General features: G+C 42.1%; 2 protein-coding genes across 2 annotated transcripts in view; one reads left to right on the top strand and one right to left on the bottom strand.

The window, feature by feature from the left end:
• hydin (HYDIN axonemal central pair apparatus protein) overlaps positions 1-7,192 on the bottom strand; it is a 69,512-nt gene extending 62,320 nt beyond the window's left edge. The window contains exons 1-6 of the mRNA XM_056417357.1: positions 7,111-7,192; positions 5,863-5,988; positions 2,677-2,796; positions 2,141-2,272; positions 1,342-1,541; positions 928-1,052 (exon numbers count right to left, since the gene is read on the bottom strand). Of these exons, the coding sequence (XP_056273332.1) occupies positions 928-1,052; positions 1,342-1,541; positions 2,141-2,272; positions 2,677-2,796; positions 5,863-5,988; positions 7,111-7,179 (772 nt within the window). The 5' untranslated portion in view covers positions 7,180-7,192. The remainder of the gene's footprint in view (positions 1-927; positions 1,053-1,341; positions 1,542-2,140; positions 2,273-2,676; positions 2,797-5,862; positions 5,989-7,110) is intronic.
• Positions 7,193-9,970: 2,778 nt separating this feature from the next.
• Positions 9,971-18,725, top strand: pnp6 (purine nucleoside phosphorylase 6). The gene is made up of 6 exons (XM_056416834.1): positions 9,971-10,234; positions 12,055-12,224; positions 12,314-12,417; positions 15,487-15,662; positions 16,335-16,525; positions 17,123-18,725. Exons 1-6 carry the CDS (start codon positions 10,197-10,199, stop codon positions 17,317-17,319), a joined length of 876 nt encoding a protein of 291 aa, XP_056272809.1. The 5' UTR covers positions 9,971-10,196; the 3' UTR covers positions 17,320-18,725.
• The last annotated feature ends 2,415 nt before the right edge of the window (positions 18,726-21,140 follow it).

Raw genomic sequence — 21,140 nt, 5'->3', positions numbered from 1 at the left:
ATCCGACTCTTTACGATGCGGGAAAATAAAGACGATTAAAAAAGAGACTATGTGCAGTTAATTGGACCCGCTCTGGGAAATCTATTTGTGCTGGGCTGCTACGGATATGAGTGTGACGCGCCGACGGGAAACACCTACGAGGGCTGCGTGTGTGACAAAGACACAACAACACACACACACACACACGCAGTAATATTGAAAGTACAGAGTGAAACAAAGTGGCTTCTCATCCGACTAAAGTGAATGCCGGTCTGCCTGAGTTAGACTAAGGAAACTACAGTAACCACCACGTTGTTTTTGTGTGTGTGTGTGTGTCCCGTTCTGCTTCAGGGTCACCGTTGCTGCAGGATGGGAGAATCTCATCATGGTGTTTACCTCAGTGGTTATAGTAAACACGTTCATCCTTTTAGTTCCATTTCATTTGACACTGCTGATTATGCAAGACTTTTCTGCGGGAGAAATCTGCTTCCATCCGTCTGCGTACGTGTGTGTGTGTGTGTGTGTCTTTGTGTGTGCGCGCGTGTGCGAGCCACGCTGTAACAGATGTGCTGAGGCGCCGTACTTCTCATCAGCAGTTAAGTCTCACAGCGTCAGAATTGTCAGAACTTGATGAAGCCAAATTAAATCTATTTGTGTGTTAACAAGTGAAGTGACGACACATGGTGACACTGTTCTTCCATGGAGGCATTAAGAAAGTCGACAAATAACACAACTGACGCTAAAACACAACGCAACAAGGTCATTCTTATCATAAAAAATCTAAATAAAATCAGCTTCTGCTCATTAGGACAGCTGTGAATATTTCACTTGAGCCCTGGAGGATCAGGACATGACGCTACTGCTCAACTGACCCTGGCTTTGTCGGATGCTCGGCTCATTTCCTTTTCGTTATTGGTGTCAACGTTGTGATTGTTTGTGTTTCCTCACCAGTGTGGTAATGCAGAGTCATCTCTTGGCTGTGGACTCCCACTGTCAGGGGGCTGAAGTCCACAGTCACCTGCATCCACGCGCCCACATCAAGAGTCCCACAGGAGGGCGTCACTGAGAACGGGCTGGGATGAGACAGAATGGAAGAGCGTTTCACCAGGTGGACATTACCAATTAACACCACAGAAGATAAGGCTTCGCATTTTTAGAACAGCCAAGGATCAATGTTGTGTTAGAAACACAAATGTTCAATAACACTTTGAACTGTAATAGTAATTACTCTAACTTAATTAAATGTGTGCAAGTACAGTAATACACTTTTTGTATTTGTTTGTATTTCAAGTTCTTGGCCAGTGCATACATGGAATATGTATGAACACAGCATACATGAGACGACCCTGGACCGACTCTCACCTCTGCACGTCGAGCTTGAACTTGGCCGCGCTGTTTCCGGCGTTGTGGACCATGTGAGTCTTCTCCGTGGTGGCCTTCACGGGACAGACGGGTAAGAGGAACTCGTCGCGGAAGTCAAGAATGGCGCGTGGCCCGATGGCTCGGACCGGGACCTCAAAGCGCTCCCTCTCGGTCACAAAAACCAGGCTGTGGTGGTAGTCCTAGACGGGCAAAAACAAAAGGAAAACTGAGGTGTGAAATTTGCGAGTTGATTCTGAGCCAAACACACACACACACACACACACACAAACACACACACGATGAGCGACTAAACCATTGGACCAGGATTTTTGAATGACCCCACAGCAGTTCTTCCTTTGAGGGTGATGACGCCCAAGGGATCATTAAAGTCACCGGGGTTCATCTTTGGGGACCATGAATGACGGTGCCAAATGTCATGGCAACCAAAACCGTGGCAGGCATTGGCCTCATCCCTGATGTCTCAGCTCTAGCGAGGCTAAACTCTAGTGCCTGACCCTTGACCTTCTTACTCGGATTTAGCTGTTGCCAGAGATGTGTGCACAGGGTATTCATGCAAACTAAGCACATCCATTTTAATCTAATCAGCTGTCATTAATTGCCATATTATGCATTAAATACATGTATTTTGCTTTAAAGGGAGCGCTTAATGAGAGTAGTTCCTCCACACCCCATCCTCTGCTCCCCTACAGGTCTAATTACAACTCCATCTAATCATGTGATGTAAATCTCACCCATCTCTTAAATGCAGGTGACCTACGATACGTCATCCCTCCAGTACCTTGTTCTCCTGCGGGGTGAAGGAGACAGTGAAGGCAACAGACAGTCCTGGTGCAACACTCCTCCCGGCTTCCTCTTGGACCACATGGAAGTACTCGGACTCCTGGTGCTCCAGCTTCACATGGCGTGAGACCTTGACCAAAAAAAAATAATTGGAACGGGAAACCCCATACCGCAACAAACACATAACCAGGTACGCACAAACACACACACACACATGGTGATTTATTCATTATTACTGGATGGTGTCTTGTACAAATTGTAGTGATAAATCTCCTCCAATCCCGAGGATCTTTTCCAATCATTTTGCACCGCATACACACAAGCCACACTCCACGACCCACACAAATATACACACACACACACACACACACACAAGCATACAGTAAATCTTTTTCTTCTTCTGCGGCCCAAAGCTGTGTGAAAGTTGAACTATTTCTGTCGTTCACGGCTAATCTTCACCAAATGATAACGCAGCATCAGCCGTGTTGTTGTGACGTATTTACGTAGTCAACACTCAAACACACACACACACACCTTGTCTCTGTTGTCGAGCCGCAGAGGTAACAGGTATGTCCGTGCAGGAGTGAAGTTCTGGAGGACCAGCTCAGACGGGTAAGGCTGGAAGAGCGGCTGATCCAAATCCACGTAAGACAACTAAAACAACAACAACAACAACAGAACACAACAACAAGAGTACTCAATACCACCCCTGTCACTGTGTACCAGTGAAGATCACTTATTGGTTGAAGTCACACACACACACACACACACACACACACACACACACACACACACACACATCTACAATGCCTCAGACTTCCTGGGTATGGGTACTCCTGGTTTAAACAATTTCAAAAACATGTATTCATTCATTCCCAACTCATACATGGTATAATAATATGCAGTTGCCACACTGAAGTGTACGATATCGCCATGTACTTTCTGATGTTCCTGCTAGAACCATCATTAAATCATTACTTTGAGGTTATTTTAAGCTATTGACAACATTCACAGTATTGATTCTTTTATTGTGTTTTTCACAAATTGCTTCGGAAATAAAGAAAATGTCGACACCATTTTCTTATCTGTTGAATATGAAGCTACAGCCAGCAGCAAGTTCACGTGCACTTTATAAAGACAGAAAGACAGGTGAATCCTGTAAAATGGCAAACTGACATTTTTAAAGATATGTTATAATTGGTGAGCTTCAGAGTTACTGGGAGGTGGGATTTTAAAATCAGAGCCAGGCCCGCTGCTTCCCCATTTCCAGTCATTGCGTTAGCTTGAGCTAAAGGGAGTTGTGTGGATCTGCACTCAAAAAACCGATTCAAGCCCTTCTTAGAGGTGACACATTTAAATATTGTTTGATACATTTAAATAAATCAATTACAAAATGAAGATATTTATATTGAATGGGTGTAACACAAAATGTATGAATACTTTCATTTATTAGATTTATTTAGGTTACACTCACAAAAGCGATTCAAGCCCTTCTTAGAGGTGACACATTTAAATATTGTTTGATACATTTTAATAAATCAATTACAAAACGAAGATATTTATATTGAATGGGTGTAACACAAAATGTATGAATACTTTCATTTATTAGATTTATTTAGGTTAGATGGTGTGCATATCAACTCAAAATAAATGTGTTTCATTGGGGACTACCCTTTGCGCATGCGCCTTCTGAAAATCATTTGTTGGCATGAGGTGAAGCCACTTTCAGGGCTCTATGGTGGTGTAGTGGCTAGCAGTGTCGCCTCACAGCCAGAGGGCTGTGGGTTCAATTCCCAGTCGGGGCTTTCCTTCTGTGTGGAGTTTGCATATTTTTTTAGTTTATATTTTGAGTTGGACAAACACAAATTAATTTAATTTAATGAATATCGTTATTTTATTTTAGATGTATTTGATACAAATGAGTTGGACTAACTTAATTACATTTTATTGCACTGATGTGCTAAATTTGAGTTGGAGTTTCATATAATTATTGGATGGAAAACCTGCCAACAATTTAATTGAGTTCATCCAATGAGTCATTTCTTTGAGTGTGCTCAACTAATGCTCGGCATGGAGAATAAGCATGCTTCTTAAAACAGGTTGAACCTTTAACCCATATTTTATAATGCGTATGGGAAAACGATGCCCTCTTAAACTTAACTTCAGTTGGTGTCATTACTCCTGCATCACTGTCATATGTATATTTTTTAATTATAATACTGTATATTTAAATGTGCAACTTTGTGGCTTTCAGGATGACCTAAAAAAAAAGATCCTGCTGGTCATTTCTCCTGCAGTGGCCCGCAGTGGGCGGGTATTTAGATTTACATATTGGACAAAAAAAGAAAAGAAATGATCAGGGTCAGATGCAATGAAAATGTCTCCTCCTAATTCTGATGAGGGGGCATTTAGCAATTTATTTGACGTTTCCCAAACTTTTTATGGCAATTCGCTCTGATCCCTCCCGTTGAATTGGGACTCTAAAAGTACAGAGCGCTCAGTCACTTTGGTTGCCCTTTGCACATCAATTTGTGTCTGCTGACTCAGCGGAAGCAGCTTTGTTATGATGTAAATGACCTTAGCAGATAGCGCATGCTCTTCATGCGGGGGATTTATGAAGATATGAGAAGTTTGAATGTGGCTGGCCTCATCTACGGATTTATGTAACCTGGCCAAATGTTAAACTGTAACTGGTGCTAAAGTATATGTGTACAATACCGTGCAGTATACCGTGAGTACACTAACACAGGGATATTGTATAGAGGCCTTTTTTTAAAACATTATTATACATCCTAGTCAGGAAGTCTTTGTAGTGAAGAGTATTTTTTTGGAGTATCAAATTCTTTAGTGGACTCTGCAGGGTTTCAATCTCATGAAGATCAGAATCAGCGGCTTGGACACGCCTTTAAAGTGCGTTTTGAGTTCAAATATAACAATGACCTGTTGAACCCGTTGGGCCGGTTTCATCCTCCTGGTAACCAGAACCTCCTGTAACCTTTCACTATCACTGCACCGTATGACAACATGCTTCGTCTGCTTGCTCTCTCATCGAAATGTTCTTTAATGTTGTGTGGATTTGATTTGAAGTGTGCGTAAAGTGCTGAAATACATCAGGATATTGTTATGGGGATGACATGTATATGCTACTAGTATCCTATTTATAAACTAATACACATACAAATAGATTTTTTTAAACACACACAAAAGCCAGACTGTTACACTATAGTTAAGCTGTTTTAAATAACTAGGCAGATTTCATTTCCCATGGGATTGTATTCTATTCCTCCCCACCTGTGTAGAGCAATATGCCTCTCCCTACTTCACTCTTTTAGTTTGAGTAGTTTTGGGCGAGCCACGCTAGCCTAGATGTCGGGCCATGAGAGTTCTGAGCATACTGAATATATCCAGTCATATAATTTGGACAGAGACCGTACAAAATTACGAAAAACCATGTGAAGTTTCACCTGCCTTTAAAGTGTGTTAAGGGTTTAAAAAAAACAATGACCGGTTTAACCGGTTTCATCATTCTGGTTCCTCTTCTCATCTTTGCAACAAAAAAATCACAGTTTTTTAAAAATCACGACAACTAGCAGGCATTTTTTCAAGAGTTTGAACTAAGTTTGTGTCGTCGGGAGGTCGATACAGAGCACTGATCAGGACTGGTCTGCTACGCATAAGGAATACACTACATCAATCCAAACCGTTCAAGGTGTCATTTACATTGTGAAGCGTGGTCTCGCTCATGTCAAGCAGTTCCAGGATGCGAGGCGGGCGCATGCGGTCGGTGTTGGCAAGGCGCTCCTCTGTCGACTGCAGCATCTCCTGAGTGTATGCAGACGGAGTGACCTGCAAACACACAGCAGCTCAGGCTATGAGCTGAACTTCACTGGCAGCCTGTTTCCTATTTCCTAATTCAGCAGTGGTGAGGCACCACATCAAACGAGACTTCATATCGAGACTGATAGAGACAATGGAGAACATTTTAAAAAATGATAATTAGCATAGGAACTGCTGATTTTCAACATTAAAGCTGTCAGCGATGACGGATGTGAGGCCTGTAGTGAATATCCCCTCCACACAGTCCTGTGGCACCTCTTCAACATTGTCCCTGAAGCAAAGAAACATCTAACTGCACTTAGCCTATATTTCAAGGTTGGATTAGAATGACGTCTGCTCAAAATCCAAATGAATATTGTAGTGCAGTGGCTTATTGTACATGCATTATTAAATAGCTGCCAGTTAGATGTGTTTTCATATTAGACCAAGAGAAAACAAAGTTGCTTGAGTAAACACGACTCTTTAAAATGATGAGTTGTGGCTTCTCTTTAGACGGGAATTTAATAAGTTTGTGTCCACCTGGAGGAATGCCGAGAATAATAGCCGACAGAACTTTGAATACAACGCCGGATGCAAAGGTTGCGCTGCTGGATTGGCAAATGTTACAAATAATTGTCATATTATATTTATATTGTTTATTACCAATGTAATGGTGTATTATGCTTCTCTTTAGACACAGAACTACTGACATAAATATTTAAGATATTAATTATTATTAATTCGTACAAGTATTTAATTACTTATAATGTTTTTTGTTTGTTTTTCACACAGACTATGACCAAAGAAAGGTTTTTTGGATGATTACAAATGAGCTACCAGCACACTTGAAGGGATCTTCCTACTCTTGTCACCGACGACAGGCAGCCGCGATGAGCAGAGGCCTGAAGTCGCCGCAACAAAACACTGCAGTCGGATATTGATTGTTGTTCCCATGGAAGAAGCCAAGGTAATTATGAGGCCGATCTGTCATTTGAAGCAGCTTCTTTAAAAGAATGGGAAGATGTCCAAAACGTAGGTCATGTGAGAACACCCCCTCCCCCCAGGAAACACACAGTTTCAAGATCTGATTAATTTGAGCTGGGTACTTCTTATTCTGTGTGTCGTTACAAGCAGACGTGGTCATATCCTCACCCTTCTTGGCTTGAGAGGCACTTCTGTCTGTCCCCATCCACCTCTTGAGGGAAGCAGATTGGCTGTCATTTTTGATTTACGTTTTGAGCCTGGAGCATAAAAGAGAGACATTGTCATGGAAGAAAGGGGAAAGGAAAGGAGGAGAGGAGAGGAGATGTATCATTGGGTACAACATTGCGCTAATTAAGTGCCCATTTTATACTAAACATATATATAATATTATACTTGTAGCCCTGATAATATATTTGAATAAAATAGATGATATATAATAATATGATATAAACAATAATGTCGCCCGGACTACAAATTAGGATTTAAACCTCAGGAGGTAGCCAGTTTTCTAATTTGTTTTGGTGAATACTAAAAGACAGTGGTTTACCCTGGTAGGGTGTTAATTTAGCTTCGCTAACTAGATGATAATAACTAGTAACTTCCTCCCTCTCTTGCCTGGCTTCATTAAATCCTTTCCTTCCATCCTTTCTGCCTTTCTTCTTAATTCCTTCAGATGATGATGATGATGAAGATGAAGAAGAAGAAGAAGAAGAAGAAGAAGAAGAAGAAGAAGAAGAAGAAGAAGAAGAAGCAGCAGCAGCCCGCAGGCCAATAGACAGTGCGCTTGCAGTTAACTTAACTCCAGTTACTAGCTAACTGGTTAACGTTATCTAACTTGCTATAGCTAGTTAGTAACCTAACACGGTTAACTGGTTAACGGTTGACTTTACAATATACTAGTTGTTACCTTACTTCAGAAACTTAATTCGTTGTCTAACTGTTAAATATAGTGCAAATAACCGAAAGTAACATTTAGCTTGAAGTACTCCTGCTTAACGTTTAACGGTTCACGGTTAGCTAACCTAACTCTTTAGGTTTCGTATCTGAATACATTTATTACGTTAGAGGGTCAACTTACCAGTTACACCTGTTTTCTTGTTGCACTGACACAAAATAACAAGTCATAAACTAAACCAAACTCAGCACTAACCTACCACTCGAGGAATATATAATGCTAAACATGCCTTGTTAACGTTAACTTACGAGCCGTCAGGCGAATACGAAGCCGGTGCACACTTGTGTGTAGTGTGTTACCCCTGGCAACATACTCAGTGACCTCTCACTAAACTGCTTCCTGATTGGCTGCGACAAACCTGCTCCATACATGGTGCGCAGTCAGGAGTTTAGTCTCCTCATGTCTGGGTTCATAATAAACCTATTCTGGCAGGAAGCCTTGAAGGGAAACTTCCGTGAGTAATCTTCCCCCGTGTGCAAACGGAAACTAATCAACTTTTGACGTAACATTACGTGATATTCAGGGCTACCCTAGTCTCTAGATTTGTTTGCAAAAATCGAACCGTATTCATCATGTATAAAATACTGTACTACAAGTTGAGGCTGAGACCAATTTAACTACTTGTATTACAAGGTTTCACAGTTAATTTATCTTTAACAGTGCATCATATTTTTTTATTAAGATCATATTTCACATGTAAAATCTCAAAAGTCAGAGAATTTGAGATGACAAATAAATGTCGCCAAATAAAAAGTACAATACTCCCTAAACTATACTCTAAACTGGAGGAAGTATGAAGTAACATCACATGGAAATATTGAACTATACTACCTCACACTTGAAGAGGTTTATTTAAATACACTTATATGTGGGATAGTGTTAGTGTAAATACTGAATGTGTGTGATGTTTACTGTTAGGAGTTCCATTTAAACCCAATGTAGCTTGTTTCAGATATAGAATTTGAATGGTGGTCAAATTAACACATCTTTTCTTGGCCTGAGAAGGTGAAATGTTCATTGCAGACTGTAAAAAAAAACACATTTAGTGTAAAGTATGTTAATTACACGGTTGCTTTCTGCTAATCTAACACGCCTGGATAATCCATGGAGACAGTGGGGAATTAATGTCTAAAATATTACGTCCAATATTATTTGTTCATCAAATAAACATGCCCAACACACACACACACACACACACACACACACACACACACACACACCAACAGGCAAGAGGGTCATTATCAGGACACGTGTGCACAACAAAGAGATTCGAAAAGCCAGTGAGCATGCTGACACCGCAGGAATTTCTAATTGACAACTTTACAAATCCGTGTGTGTATCCCTCTTGACCGGTGTGGTCATGACATACACTTGGACTGCTATCTTATAGAGGTTACTAATCTTTAACTGCCTTCACCACGAATAAATACATTTCCCACAGGCACTAATCTGGAATTATTATAATGTCAGTTAAAAGGTGAAATTATAGTTTTACTACCATATTTACTACAGCTGTGGTTATACTAGGCTACATATTTAAACATTTAATTCGATATGTCAGTCGTATATAACAGATGATGGCACTCAGCTTTTGTGCTTTCTCTGCTATCACTTTCATTATTTCCCATGAGTTAGCACTCACACACGAATTGTTGCGTAGCTAGTGTGCGTGTGTGTGCGTGTGCGCGTCTGTTTTTGTGAGTGTGTTTTTGTGTATGTGCTTTTGTATGTGTCTGTTTGTGAGAGAGAAGAATGATCGTTTAGAAGTGTTTAACCAAACCCAGTGACATTTGTATACAGGTATTTGGTTCCCTAATTTCGTTTGTCTGTTGTTCTTTATTTTGTATTCGTATTTTCTCTGTAGAGCACTTTGTAAACCCTGTTTTTAAAGGTGCTATATAAATAAAGTTGTTATATTATTATGTGTTGCTGATTTTATATCATTTCCCTCATCTCTATTTTGTCTTTCCCTCTCTTGCCCCCTCATTGTTTCCCCCTCTGTTCCCAGCCCTGTTTATGTCAGTGAACGCATCAGTGAGCGGCTCAGCCTGGTAGAACATTCAATGGAGTTTTCTTCAAAGGGACCGGTACTTCGGCGTAGGCCCCGCCCCCTTCTCTAGCACGCAGTGACCTTGGCGCGCAGCACGCTCTCCGCCACTCCGTGAGTCCGCCGCCGAGTCTCCATCCGCCGCTCCAGCTCCAGCTCCATCGCCCCTGAACTCAGCGCGGACAGCGTCCATCAACAACGCCACACCGACAGCGCGCTGTCTCCGGGTTGGTCCCGCTGCCGTCGTCCGATATGGAAGCGGCCGCCTCATCCACCTCCAGCCGGTGCAGGTAAGACAGCTCGGGCTGGATGTCGGTGGACCGGAGACTAATGAGCGTCAGGGTTGTCAAGGCAACCCTGTAGCCTAACTATGTCCACAGGATTATTCTTTATTCCGAGGATTACACGCCTCTCACTTGGGCGTATAGTCGTGTGTTACACGCGTCCTCCACATCATATTAACCGGGTTGACACGTCCTCTGGCGCTCACTACACAGGCCGGGCTCGTGCTTCTCGCTCACTGCCAGTTCCGGAGCTCAGCAGCCGCTCAGGCTGGTCGAGCTGGGGGACATGTGCTGTGTGCCAGCTCGCCCCGCTCCCTGAATATTTAAACTCGGTTCCTGGGAGCACCACGGACAGCTCCGCGCGCAGCAGGCCGGTCCGCGAGAGCACAAGCACGAGCACGAGCTCGCTTCCTCCTCTGCTGTGACGTAATGCAAAGGATACAGTGCCCTGGCAAGATCATTAAACCTCATTACTATATATACTAGTACAAAGAAAGATTAAGTTGGAGGTTTACAAGTTGTTAAAACACCTGTTTAGGTTGTTCGCTGTTGGTTTAGCCAGTTTTGTTTGCTATTAGTAAATAATAAACTACATCATGTGTTCAGTTGTCGCCGTACACAACCTGCAGTCGTTCTGTGTATGAATCACACAGAACGGCAGAGGTGTGAAGGTTGTGTGTAAAGCTGCCGTTGACACTTTGAAGAATTATGTGAAGGGCGACCTCTGCAACCGACAGGTCAACAATTGTTTCACAGTCAAATACATCGGTGACGTGTATTGATAATTCTTCCACATATTTTAATAGAGAAATACATTTCCTCTTTGTTTTTTAATTGCAGCATGAGTCACATTCATCACTTTGACTACACCCCGTTTCTGGTGCCAACATACCTACTGATGTGAAATATCTCCAAGCTTCTTTTGGAGCTGAATGTTTTTTTAACTAAGAGTAACAAGGGGTGAATGTGTAAAGATTGAACATCTGTCTCTCTTGGTTCACTGTGTTGTAATAACAAAGCTCGAGCTGCAGAGGGATGATTGACAACATTATCGCTTTACATTAGAATCAGAATTACAGACCGTTTCAGACTTTGTGTAATGTAGTACCTCAAGGCTTTTTCAATGGAATCAGCATCCCTGATAAATAATTTGGAGATGCATGGCAAAGTAAAAACCCCATAGTGTGTTGCCCAATGTTGTATTTGTTCTCGTTTACACAATGTTCCTTTCCGAGCACGTTTACTCCGGTATTTCCAAGTGTCTTCAGGACAATGTGCAGTAGCTCGGTGTGAGTTTGTGGATTTGTCTCCATGACCAAGAAATCCTGCAGTGGATTATTCCAATAAGAGAACGTGGGATGTTCCACCTTTTGTGACATTCAAAGGATGTCGAAACGGTTTCACTTGTTAACTGGAAGTTAGACAAAGCAACCAGTAGAACCTGTTATTCATGGTGTGTTGTTGCTGCGCATTCATATTAATATTTCAAGACAGCAGTCTGTTTTACGCGTTGTTCTTTTGTATTTCTTCCACGTACAATACATTGCATATTTTTGTGCTGCAAATGTCATACCCTCCTGCTGTTCTACCCCCCCCCCCCCCCCCCACAATACATTCCGGCACAATTTTAATGGACACTATCTCACTCATACTTGGAAGAGACAGCGCTGTTTGTGGCCCTTAAATGAGCTGCAAGTCAGTTCATGCTCCCTGGAGACAGTGACTTCATTCTAAATTCTAAAATGAGTCTGATGTTAAATTACATTTATTTGATTTATGGTTTGCTACTATTTAACATGAATCAATGTCCTTCCCATTGTTTCCAGATACAGTTATGAAGAGTATAAGGAGACTGCAGACTGGCTGTTGGCCCAGACGGAGCAGCGTCCTAAAGTCGCCATCATCTGCGGCTCAGGCCTGGGCGGGCTGGCCGACCAGCTGCTTGACAAGACGGTGGTCAAGTATGACAAAATCCCACACTTCCCCACCAGCACTGGTGAGTTACCTGTGACACGATGCATATTGTCTGAAACTCATGTGTTTGAAATCCGTACACAAGCTCATACCTGAATGTGTGCCGGGCAGTGCCGGGCCATGCCGGGCAGCTGGTGTTCGGGACGCTGCAGGGCCGCGAGTGTGTCTGCATGCAAGGCCGATTCCACGTCTACGAGGGCTACGACGTAAACACGGTACGCCACGGTACATTCTGCCTTTGGTACTTTTTCGGGGGGTTCGGCTAGCAGTGTTATCGCTAAAGGTGAGCTGTAAACAAGCAGCATGCACTGGTTACAACAAGTTTAGGCGCCGCAGTCAGCATGCTCACAGGGAAAATGCTAACACGCCGAGTCATTTAGCATGTTAGCATGGTTTCACAGGTTTCAGGCTTGCCCGTCTTCAGTTAGCATGTGAACAAAATTTAATTAGCCGTACTACAGCTGAGGCTGAAGGGAATGTCGTAAGTGTTGTAGCCTTTTAGTCCAACATTAAAAACAATAAAACAACAACATTTAAAAATTTCACCCGACGATGACGGAGGAAAATTCCGGGTATCATCAAATCTTCAGGCAGTCCTATTAAAGTCGCCGTGATGTGCAGTAGGGACCAAAGTGGTGGACCCAGACGTCTCCATTTGTTACCCTCTAAGTTGCCTTCGAGCACCTTTCTCTCTCAGTTTCTGCCACAAGTCATTTTGGAAACTCAATGATGTATATGATATTCTAAGATTGCAGTTTCATCTCAGACTTAGTCAATCATTTTGAGAAAAACCTCCACAGCTTTCGTTCGGTGTATCATTAAACCATAGATATGGGCAAACACTAACTTTATTGTTTGTGTAGAGAGGCTCTTTAGAAGACACAACATTCATTTTGTGCACCATGAGTTCTTTCGTTTGAGTTTAGAACATTGACACAGTGATAATTAAAGATACAGTATTTGTAATAATTACAAGACTTTCTTTAACTATACCCTTTCTAAGAAAACTATTCTCTCAGAGACATAACATCTTGTATCTCATCCTCAATCAGGATTTCGTAATTGTATGATATAAAGTTGTGTAATCTTGATATTATATCTCACAACTGGCTAAAAGTGACTGTGTTGAGTGATCAGCTGCAGAATCATGATGACGTGTCACAGTGTGGACACGGGACTGGACTTCTGCCCCGGAGACATCATATCCTGGTTTTATTTCTTATTACCAACTTTGATGTGTGTATAAAATGATCCATATAACCCCGCAGAATCATAAAATCCAGTTCCATGAATACAGTAATAGAAAGCAGGATGCATTATGACCCTCCTGTATCCCGTAGGGACTTTAGTCAGCGACATAAGGGACGACAATTCTCTAGTTTAATCACCACGTGAGTTGAATTTGTAAAGATTTGTTTCTCACCAGACGATATTACCAATAAACTTTTTTGGCGAGCAAGCAAAATCTTAAACTGAAGAGAAGATCAGATGAGAATAATTTTTACTCGCAGTGATGTACGATGGTATTACACTTATTATTTCTCTTTTTATAAAACAAACTATAAATCAAGATCTTGGTTAGATAATAATGATATTACATATGAAACAAAGTTTAAACCATACCCTCCAAAGTAAAAATAAATCTGGTTTGAAGTGCAATCGAACACCATAATTAAAGCTTGTTTACAAGATATGAAGTCAATGCTGATATAGAGAAAACCACAGAGAGCACTTTCAGACGGAGAGGAACAACAACACTGAATGGAAAAGCTATTGACTCTTTCATTAAATGAATAATTCATGACCAGTTACTGATTGGTTTTGGTTACAATTACAATATGTACACCTCCGACTGGACCAACACAACAGGAAGCACAATAACACAAAACAACTAAAAAGACATGAAATAATAATAAAAACACACATCAACACACGTGGCAGGTTTAGCATCGTATTGCACCTTTTTTTTAAGCGTTAAAACAATTATACTGTTCTGTTTTAAATTCATCACAAACTTCACTTGATGGTGAGACACCCCGCAAAACTAACGACGACCCCATCAGCCTCTCCACTTTGTGATTGTAGCAGCTCTCGGGCCGTTAGCCGTGGGTTTCCCCCAAAAGCAAAGTGGGTTTCCCCCGGCTGCTGACTGATTGCCAATCACCAGCAGCCGAGGCCAAATTGGAGACAGCTGTCACAGTGATTAGTGCTAATTAGCATATGCTAGCATGCTAACACACTAAACAGGTTGTGGTGAACATTACACCGATATTTAAATGCTAAAATTGAGGATTCAAAAGCTCAACATTATGTCATTGTAGGTTCTCTGGCGGCATGCTGGCGCTATAGCATTAAGCATTAAGTACGTCACTTCCCAGGGTCCTAACTCCTATGTCCCCGGACTCCATCTCCTCTGACCATTTTCAAAGGGTTTTATGTTTTCAGCAATATTTTTCAAATGTTAAATGTAAGTTTCTCTGGGTCAGTTCTGTTAAAAATTGCCCACCTACAGCTAAAAGCCTACTGACGTCTGACCAATAGTCCAAGAAAGCTACGCCCTCCACATTTTCCACAGTGTCTGAGTAGATTATTACGATTTAAACTACATCTCCCTTCGATCATTTCCAATTTAAACTACGAAGACAGCTCTCCTCCCTAACGAGGACCCACAGGAAGGGGCCTCCGACGATCACCTCCCTGAGTCGTGGCTTAATCGTGTTCTCTTTAAAGTTCTGTGTGACCTTTCTTTTTTCTTTTTTTCTCGTCAGAATCATCAAACCCGTTGACTGAAAACGAGATCACACGGACACATATGTGCATTGCCACTCAAAAGCCTTTATCTGCAGCTTCCTGTTACAATATGCAACAAAGGCAAAACAAAACAGGCCAACAATCCAAAATGACAGCGCTGACCTTATCGAGGAACCCGGGCTACTTGGAAACATATTTGCATTTGTTATAGAAAATCACTTTCAGAGGCAATTTGTGCAGCGGACAAACGTGAAATAGAAACAGCAATTTAAAAATGTGACCGCGATGCGAAGCGGCGTTAGTAGTTATTAACGGGCCATCAGCTGCTGCCCCTATGGAGCTCCGAGCAGAACCACCATTGTTTCAGTCACGCACAGTTCAACAATAATAATAGTCTACGCTCTACTGACATCATGCAGAAGGCGTCCCTTTTAAATTATTGGCTTTCTCATCTGATGCATTTTCCGAAACACGCCAAAGTAGCCTAATAAGCGAGCAACAGCAAATGAAGCTCAGAGCGTTTGTGCCTGCAGGTGACGTACCCGCTGCGAGTCTTCTCCCTGCTGGGCGTGGAAACCGTGATCGTGACGAACGCAGCGGGGGGGCTCAACGGCAGCTACGCCGTGGGCGACATCATGATCATTAAGGACCACATCAACATGCCGGGCTTCGCGGGGACGAACCCGCTCTGCGGCCACAATGACGACAGGTACGGCGGAAAAAACACATTATTATTTTACGATATCAACTGTTGCTGTTATTTTTAGTAGTTCATCAAGCCCACCGCTCTCAATGTCGCAACGTCGGGTTTAGAGGAGGGCAGAGGGCAAATCTGCCCCGAAGAAATATAATGTTGCCCCTGATATCACGGGGAGAGGGGCACAAAATGCCCCATAATTCTGATAATTTAATAGCGTCTTGCTTTTGTTCTTTGTCTTGTTTGTTGTCTGTTTTGCCTGTAGGCTACTAGGTACACACAAAAAATATATTAATATAATTTTGAATGATAAAAAAACAAAGAAAGAAGTTTTAATTGTTAATGGTTGTTTAAACATTTTTTTATAACAATAAATAAGCACGAAGAAATAAGAATAAAATGTAATATAATTGTCTGATTGATGTTTTCTGTTTGTTTTCTGTTCAACAAATCTAAGAAAACCCTTTAAATCTGTAGACTACTGCCTAATAGTCTTATTATTGCCATTTATATGACAATTGCTAATATATTGAAAGCCTAAAGGTTACATTTTATTTCACAAGTTTCAAAAAGTTACCCCAATTTCTTTTTAAATGCCCCTGGATTTTAGTCATTGAGGTCAACAATATGTGAATGTGCTCCCCTGACACATGACATCCAACCGCTCATTTATTATGTCTCCAGGTTCGGGGTGCGCTTCCCGTGCATGTCGGACGCGTACGACCGCGAGCTGAGGGCTCTGGTCAAGCAGGTGGCCGAGGAGCAGGGCTGCGGCGGCTTCCTGCAGGAAGGGGTTTACTGCATGGTGGCTGGACCGTCATACGAGACCATCGCAGAGTGCAAACTCCTGCAGACGCTGGGGGCTGACGCCGTGGGTCAGTACAGCTCTCTGGTGCTCACTTAAAGGCACACTGATGCGTCTCGGGTATTTAAATGAAGATTAATTCATAGTTTGGATGGGAACAGATACAAACAGCATTTTAACTTTGCAGTCCTAACCCCTTCTGGAATAGGAAACATAGGCAACAAGTTTATTTTTTGTTTTTACAATATGACCCAATGAATTATTTGTGCCTCTCATTTAATTGAAGAATCATTCGGTATGGCCCAAAAACAAGCCTGACTTGTATTATCCAACTGTATATAAACTCTTGAAATTAAGTTTATAACATTACATTACATTACATGTCATTTAGAAGACACTTTTATCCAAAGCGACTTACAATAAGTGCATTCAACCTAGAGTACAAACTCAGAACAACAAGAATACAGAAAGTAACATTTCCTCAACATAGTCGAACTACAAAAGTACCATAATAAGAGCTATTTAAGTGCCACTGAAGTGCTCATCTGTGTTTTAATCCAGATATCTTACACGTCTCAAAGTACAATACTAACTGACATAATTGATTATCGTATTATTATTATTAGTATGCCCATGATTACGTAACAGACTCCTCCCCTCTGTCTAGGTATGAGCACGGTGCCGGAGGTGTTGGTGGCTCGTCACTGTGGCCTGCGTGTGCTGGGTCTGTCCCTCGTCACCAACAAGGTGGTGGTGGACTACGACAGCGGCGAGAAGGCCAACCACGAGGAGGTTCTGAAGACCACCCAGCGCAGAACCGAGGACCTCCAGAGGCTCATCAGCAACCTCGTCTCCAAGATCTAGTCCCTTCATCTGAAAACTGCAGACAGAAAACATATCCAACCTTATAATGGAGTCGTTGGCGTGGAGCTTTTAACAAAGGGTAAAAAAAACGAAGAGGTGCAAATGGTGAACTGGTCGGGTGTCTCCTAAATCTGTAGGTGAAAAATGTGTTGGGACGATATTGACATGGTAGTTATGATCCCTGACATCCTGTTCTTGTAGATGGAGACTCAGCAACAGTTGTTTTGTTTTATTTTGCTGGTCTCCAGATACTTATCCATAATTAAGGCCCGTAGGATGATACACTCCATTATTTAGCATTACATTTGTTATATGGGTACATGCTGTATGTCTTATTTGCCTTTAGCCAAGTATTCCACTTCCACCTATGTAAGCATCGCTGAAGGCTTAAAGTGTCTGCCCCATGTGCACCGTGACATGTGGGTGCCTGGATAGAGAACAAAAACAACCTGTTAGCTTGAATCCTCGTAACAATGGTTGCGAATTAGAAAGACAATAATTGAGTAATTATTGTGATCAAACAGGATCATTGGGACCAGCTGCAAACCTGCTGCTTGTTATTAACAATGTATAATATATATATATATATATATATATATATATATATAATATTTTATTAATTTAGCTATAAATTATAGCGAGTATTTTCACAGATCAAATCAGAGTTGCTTCTTTTGGAAGAAGATAACTCACGTATTTTAAATATGTAATGCATTTATATTCATAGTGTTGACATGGCATGGCAATGCCAATCTTTAAAGGATCTCAATTTTTTAAAAAGGCAATGGAGTTTTAGCTGAAAAGCACGGCGGCTCTGGTCGAGCATTCGTGGTGTATGAAGGTTGTACTGGGCGGATTGCATTGGGATCCCTTTTATTTGAACAACACCACAGCAGTGTAATATCAGGGAGGGCTGTACTACCTGAATACCTGCGCCTGCAGTGTTCAATCTTCTCCTCCACGATCCGGAACCTCCTGCCAGGTCCCCTCGGCCGACTCATTCATTAGAGCTGCAGCGGCCAGGAGAAATCCTCCAGTCGTAAAGGGGAATTCCAGCCAGAGTGAATGTAAACTCAGGAATGTAAAATCAGAATTGCTCCATATACACAATAAACATGATCTTGTTATTTGCACACAATGTTATTCTTTTTAAGATGCACTTTCCACGCTCACTATTTCCCTGCATGGGCACAACTCCACGTTGCATTTTATTTCCTTGTGAGTTGTTTGTGATGTCTTCCAGACACTAGACTAAATGTCATTTGTGAATCATATTTACTGTATAGGTCTCAGGTTAGACTCTAATTCACTAGTAACAAACAATAAACATATGACTATATATATTTTTTAAAGCTTTATTTTAATACCTAATGTTACTGCTGTCAAATAAAAACGTGCAGATATCATTTGGTGGCTGCTATTTTCTGTCATGGGTGAGTGCACGCGTGCACGTGCGTGCGTGTGCGAGTGACCGAGTGTGTACCAGGTAAAGTCACCTGGCTGCTTTCAAGGAGAAACCGAGTTTCTTCCAACCATAATGATGACCAGTGAACGGAGCCTCCTCAATATCCTCAGCCTCCTTCCTCCCAATCCTTCACTTCAAACACACCTCGGACCGACCGAGAGGAACCGGAAACGTCTGTTCCGCGCCCGTGTTTCCTTTTTCTGTCCCTTAATTCACCTCGCGTAGGTGCGTCTCACCGTGCAGATGAAGTATTCATACGAATGAACGAGGCGGCGCGAACGCAACGCCTTCCATTGGGGGTGGATTGCACATGCGCACGTTCACACAACTCCAGACGCAAATTCAGCGGGCTGCTTTGAATGGGAAATGCGTCGACCAAACACATACTGACAAGACGGGGATAAGAGAGGGCAATGGCGCGGGTTTGACTCGACCTGTAATATGTAACGTTGATCCATCCATGGACAGGGGCGTTTGTAGGGTTTAACGAAAAGGGGGGGCTAAACCCAACGGGGAGTGGAACAGTTTTTGCACGTCCAATTTCTTTTGTGGCCCCGGATATCCATTGTTTTATATCAATTGTTTCCGACAGTTCATAAGAAAGTGATGTTGCTCTGTAGTTTTGCTTAATTCAGGATCTGATAACACAAGAGACAGAATTTCAGGGTCATAGTGATATTTTACGCTCATTTGGACTCTGTCACTGAGAAAAATCCTAAGAATGTATATTAATGCAAAGAATAGAGGGATGACGAAAGTTATTTATTGTATTTCAAATTCACTCTTTCACACGCTCGCTCACTGGAGACCGTTTCTAACAAAATAGCTAGCTAGCTTCATGATAGTCTATTGGAGTTATGAATATAGTGTCCATGTGAGAAACAATAGTTTAATTTAATGATATCATAAAAACATTCAAAATTAAAAGAATTAATGCTAAATTATTTGGGGGGGCTGAAGAACTTTTTAGAGGGGCTGAAGCCCCCCTAAAAGGCCTAACGACGCCCCTGACCATGGGTATGACACGGTGGAAAGAGCAGCGGAGAACATAGAGCGGGTCAGCTCTGCTGGGTTCATAACACGTGTCACACAAACACACACGAGCTGCTAAGCGCTAAGTCTGAGTCCAGCGCCACATGCACCAAACAGTGTGTCAGCAGCTGTGTAGTGTCCCGGCATGCCGAGTCCCTCCGCCTCGCGGGAGGCCGTGATGAGGTCGAGTCCGACCGCGCGCATCTGTATGCATGACGGTGCGCGCTGGGTTTGTCCCCATTGTCATGACGCCAAGGTCAGGGAGTCACGTGAGGGCCGGGGCCCGCTGTCGCCACAGAGCTGCAGCAGGGGCGTCGTTAGGCCTTTGTTCTTCAGCCCCCCCCCAAATAATTTAGCATTAATTTTTCTAATTTTAAATGTTTTTATGACATCATTAAATTAAACTATTGTTTCTCACATGGACACTATATTCATAACTCCAATAGACTCTCATGAAGCTAGCTAGCTATTTTGTTAGGAACTGTCTCCAGTGAGCGAGCGTGTGAAAGAGTGAATTTAAAATACAATAAATAACTTTTGTCATCTCTCTATTATTTGCATTAATATTCATTCTTATGATTTTTGAGTCCAAATGAGCATAACATATCACTATGACCCTGAAATCCTGTCTCTTGTGTTATCAGATACTGAATTAAGGAAAACTACAGAGCAACATCACTTTCTTATGAACTGTCGGAAACAATGGAGATAAAAAACAATGGATATCCGGGACCCCAAAATGAATTGGGTGTGCAAATGTACCCTAACTGTTCCGCTCTCCATGGGGCTTAGCCCCCCCCTTTCGTTAAATCCTACAAATGCCCCTGAGCTGCAGTATTTATTCACGCACAAATAAACACATGACTCTCGGGTTCATTGTGCGGTTATTCGCTTCAATGTCCGTGGAAAAAGAGCCATTTATTCCCGCCGTCAATCACGGAAGAAAAAAAAACACTTTCTACACGTGGGAGTCAAACAAACGTCGGCAACATCAAACGCCCTCGTGGAGGCTTTCCCGACTCAGTCACGTGATTTTATTTGCCAGAGTTGAACATTTTCAACGAGCCCACCAAATGAGGCGACTTTTGGTTTTTCAGTTTTTGTTGTTGTTGCTATTTCACGTTTATTGGCGTTTATTGACTAAATATTTAATACCCACTAGTGAGTTATTCCTTAGAGACATTTGCTATTAACCCAAACAAATCTTGGTCATATTTCAGAAGAAAAAAAAAGGTTGAATTATTTCCTGCCACTTGCTTCATCGGCATTTGGTTGCTAGATTTACTGGCAACTCACTTGCAGATTATAAAATATACATATCTGC

Source organism: Pseudoliparis swirei, chromosome 6, assembly GCF_029220125.1.
Source record: "Pseudoliparis swirei isolate HS2019 ecotype Mariana Trench chromosome 6, NWPU_hadal_v1, whole genome shotgun sequence".
NCBI classification, from domain to species: domain Eukaryota; kingdom Metazoa; phylum Chordata; class Actinopteri; order Perciformes; family Liparidae; genus Pseudoliparis; species Pseudoliparis swirei.
Note: the sequence above shows the minus strand (reverse complement) of the source record. Positions and strands in the feature narration are given on the sequence as shown.